At 49.1% G+C, this 4,244-nt stretch overlaps 1 protein-coding gene across 1 annotated transcript; it reads left to right on the forward strand.

Annotated features, from left to right (window-relative positions):
- Positions 1-74: 74 nt before the first annotated feature.
- Positions 75-2,400, forward strand: LOC120920145 (protein MNN4-like). Its single transcript, XM_040332060.1, has 3 exons — positions 75-335; positions 655-1,146; positions 2,373-2,400. Exons 1-3 carry the CDS (start codon positions 271-273, stop codon positions 2,398-2,400), a joined length of 585 nt encoding a protein of 194 aa, XP_040187994.1. The 5' UTR covers positions 75-270.
- The last annotated feature ends 1,844 nt before the right edge of the window (positions 2,401-4,244 follow it).

Below are 4,244 nucleotides of genomic sequence, written 5' to 3' on the forward strand. Positions count from 1 at the left end.
TGGAAGAAGAAGAAGGAGGAGGAGGAGGAGGAGAAGAAGAAGACGTGGTGGAAGGGGAAGAAGAAGGAGGAGGAGGAGAAGACGACGTGGAAGGGGAAGAAGGAGGAGGAGGAGGAGGAGGAGAAGACGACGACGTGGAAGGGGAAGAAGAAGCGGGTGAAGAAGTGGCTGAGCAATGCGAAGAACGGTCTCCTGAAGGCACTGAAAGTCAAATCCGACATTCCGAAGTGCGAAGGAGACAGAGGGGGCAACGTCCCCATCAAAACCAAAATGATTATTGGACAGAAGAAAGGGGAAGAGAAGGAGCAAGACCAGATTACCGTCAGGCAGAAAGTGTAAGTAAGATTTTCAGTTTGAGTAAGATGGGCAGGAATTATGGGGCCCCTTACAGGTGTACTGACTGTACCCCCCTGATGGCGGCCCTGAAGATAGGACTTGGACTAAGATGGACTAAGTCTTTTGGAGACCATTTTATAAATAGGAAACAAATATCCCATTTCACAGCCTATTCATAAAATGTTGGCCACCTCGATGACCTCAGGATTTTGGCGATGGGCTAAGTCTTTGGGGCCAATTTTATAAATAGGAAGAAATATCAGCAGCCAAGGCTTAGAACTTGTGGAGAATAATCTCTATTTTTTATTTCTCTTACAGCATCATCATACATGACGGGATGCCGGTAAGGCCAATGGAGAGAGTGTTCACCAGGGAAGAGATAGAGAGGTCCACCGTGCTCTACCAGGAGAAATTACGGGAGCAGAAGGAGAACGAGGAAAAACTGATGAAGTTGATAGAGAACTATCAGAAGGAGGAGGAGGAGGAACAACAGAAGAAGGAGGAGGAGAACAAGAAGAAAGTGAAGGCGATGGAGAAGGAGATGAAGAAGGTGCTGAAGAAGTTGATGATTAGAAATGTTGTGAACATGATCAAAGGGAAGAAGTACAAGGTGCCAGACGATGAGGAGGACCCCCTCTACTGGGCGGCACTGGTACGCCATGAAATGATGGTGGAGATGGAGGCAAAGCTGACGATGGAATTAGACGAGAAGAAAAAGAAGAAAGAGGAAAAGAGAAATGAGAAGGAAAGGCTAGCCAAGGAGAGGGAGGAAGAGAAAAGGCTAGCCAAGGAGAGGAAGGAAGAGAAAAGGCTAGCCAAGGAGAGGGAGGGAGAGGAAAGGCTAGCCAAGAAGAGGGAGGAAGAGGAAAGGCTAGCCAAGGAGAGGAAGGAAGAGAAAAGGCTAGCCAAGGAGAGGAAGGAAGAGAGAAGGCTAGCCAAGGAGAGGGAGGAAGAGGAAAGGCTAGCCAAGGAGATGGAGGAAGAGGAGAACAAGAAGAAAGTGAAGGCGATGGAGAAGGAGATGAAGAAGCTGCTGAAGAAGTTGATGATTAGAAACGTTGTGAACATGATCAAAGGGAAGAAGTACAAGGTGCCAGACGATGAGGAGGACCCCCTCTACTGGGCGGCACTGGTACGCCATGAAATGATGGTGGAGATGGAGGCAAAGGTGACGAGGGAAGAAGACGAGAAGAAAAAGAAGAAAGAGGAAAAGAGAAATGAGAAGGAAAGGCTAGCCAAGGAGAGGGAGGAAGAGAAAAGGCTAGCCAAGGAGAGGAAGGAAGAGAAAAGGCTAGTCAAAGAGAGGGAGGGAGAGGAAAGGCTAGCCAAGAAGAGGGAGGAAGAGGAAAGGCTAGCCAAGGAGAGGAAGGAAGAGAAAAGGCTAGCCAAGGAGAGGAAGGAAGAGAGAAGGCTAGCCAAGGAGAGGGAGGAAGAGGAAAGGCTAGCCAAGGAGATGGAGGAAGAGGAGAACAAGAAGAAAGTGAAGGCGATGGAGAAGGAGATGAAGAAGCTGCTGAAGAAGTTGATGATTAGAAACGTTGTGAACATGATCAAAGGGAAGAAGTACAAGGTGCCAGACGATGAGGAGGACCCCCTCTACTGGGCGGCACTGGTACGCCATGAAATGATGGTGGAGATGGAGGCAAAGGTGACGAGGGAAGAAGACGAGAAGAAAAAGAAGAAAGAGGAAAAGAGAAATGAGAAGGAAAGGCTAGCCAAGGAGAGGAAGGAAGAGAAAAGGCTAGCCAAGGAGAGGAAGGAAGAGAAAAGGCTAGCCAAGGAGAAGGAGGGAGAGGAAAGGCTAGCCAAGAAGAGGGAGGAAGAGGAAAGGCTAGCCAAGGAGAGGAAGGAAGAGAAAAGGCTAGCCAAGGAGAGGAAGGAAGAGAAAAGGCTAGCCAAGGAGAGGGAGGAAGAGGAAAGGCTAGCCAAGGAGATGGAGGAAGAGGAGAACAAGAAGAAAGTGAAGGCGATGGAGAAGGAGATGAAGAAGCTGCTGAAGAAGTTGATGATTAGAAATGTTGTGAACATGATCAAAGGAAAGAAGTACAAGGTGCCAGACGATGAGGAGGACCCCCTCTACTGGGCGGCACTGGTACGCCATGAAATGATGGTGGAGATGGAGGCAAAGGTGACGAGGGAAGAAGACGAGAAGAAAAAGAAGAAAGAGGAAAAGAGAAATGAGAAGGAAAGGCTAGCCAAGGAGAGGAAGGAAGAGAAAAGGCTAGCCAAGGAGAGGAAGGAAGAGAAAAGGCTAGCCAAGGAGAGGGAGGGAGAGGAAAGGCTAGCCAAGAAGAGGGAGGAAGAGGAAAGGCTAGCCAATGAGAGGAAGGAAGAGAAAAGGCTAGTCAAAGAGAGGGAGGGAGAGGAAAGGCTAGCCAAGAAGAGGGAGGAAGAGGAAAGGCTAGCCAAGGAGAGGAAGGAAGAGAAAAGGCTAGCCAAGGAGAGGAAGGAAGAGAGAAGGCTAGCCAAGGAGAGGGAGGAAGAGGAAAGGCTAGCCAAGGAGATGGAGGAAGAGGAGAACAAGAAGAAAGTGAAGGCGATGGAGAAGGAGATGAAGAAGCTGCTGAAGAAGTTGATGATTAGAAACGTTGTGAACATGATCAAAGGGAAGAAGTACAAGGTGCCAGACGATGAGGAGGACCCCCTCTACTGGGCGGCACTGGTACGCCATGAAATGATGGTGGAGATGGAAGCAAAGGTGACGATGGAATTAGACGAGAAGAAAAAGAAGAAAGAGGAAAAGAGAAATGAGAAGGAAAGGCTAGCCAAGGAGAGGAAGGAAGAGAAAAGGCTAGCCAAGGAGAGGAAGGAAGAGAAAAGGCTAGCCAAGGAGAAGGAGGGAGAGGAAAGGCTAGCCAAGAAGAGGGAGGAAGAGGAAAGGCTAGCCAAGGAGAGGAAGGAAGAGAAAAGGCTAGCCAAGGAGAGGAAGGAAGAGAGAAGGCTAGCCAAGGAGAGGGAGGAAGAGGAAAGGCTAGCCAAGGAGATGGAGGAAGAGGAGAACAAGAAGAAAGTGAAGGCGATGGAGAAGGAGATGAAGAAGCTGCTGAAGAAGTTGATGATTAGAAATGTTGTGAACATGATCAAAGGGAAGAAGTACAAGGTGCCAGACGATGAGGAGGACCCCCTCTACTGGGCGGCACTGGTACGCCATGAAATGATGGTGGAGATGGAGGCAAAGGTGACGAGGGAAGAAGACGAGAAGAAAAAGAAGAAAGAGGAAAAGAGAAATGAGAAGGAAAGGCTAGCCAAGGAGAGGGAGGAAGAGAAAAGGCTAGCCAAGGAGAGGAAGGAAGAGAAAAGGCTAGCCAAGGAGAGGGAGGGAGAGGAAAGGCTAGCCAAGGAGATGGAGGAAGAGGAAAGGCTAGCCAAGGAGAAGAAGGAAGAGAAAAGGCTAGCCAAGGAGAGGAAGGAAGAGAAAAGGCTAGCCAAGGAGAGGGAGGAAGAGGAAAGGCTAGCCAAGGAGATGGAGGAAGAGGAGAACAAGAAGAAAGTGAAGGCGATGGAGAAGGAGATGAAGAAGCTGCTGAAGAAGTTGATGATTAGAAATGTTGTGAACATGATCAAAGGGAAGAAGTACAAGGTGCCAGACGATGAGGAGGACCCCCTCTACTGGGCGGCACTGGTACGCCATGAAATGATGGTGGAGATGGAGGCAAAGGTGACGAGGGAAGAAGACGAGAAGAAAAAGAAGAAAGAGGAAAAGAGAAATGAGAAGGAAAGGCTAGCCAAGGAGAGGGAGGAAGAGAAAAGGCTAGCCAAGGAGAGGAAGGAAGAGAAAAGGCTAGTCAAAGAGAGGGAGGGAGAGGAAAGGCTAGCCAAGAAGAGGGAGGAAGAGGAAAGGCTAGCCAAGGAGAGGAAGGAAGAGAAAAGGCTAGCCAAGGAGAGGAAGGAAGAGAGAAGGCTAGCCA

Source organism: Rana temporaria, chromosome 13 (assembly GCF_905171775.1).
Source record: "Rana temporaria chromosome 13, aRanTem1.1, whole genome shotgun sequence".
In the NCBI taxonomy this organism is placed as follows: domain Eukaryota; kingdom Metazoa; phylum Chordata; class Amphibia; order Anura; family Ranidae; genus Rana; species Rana temporaria.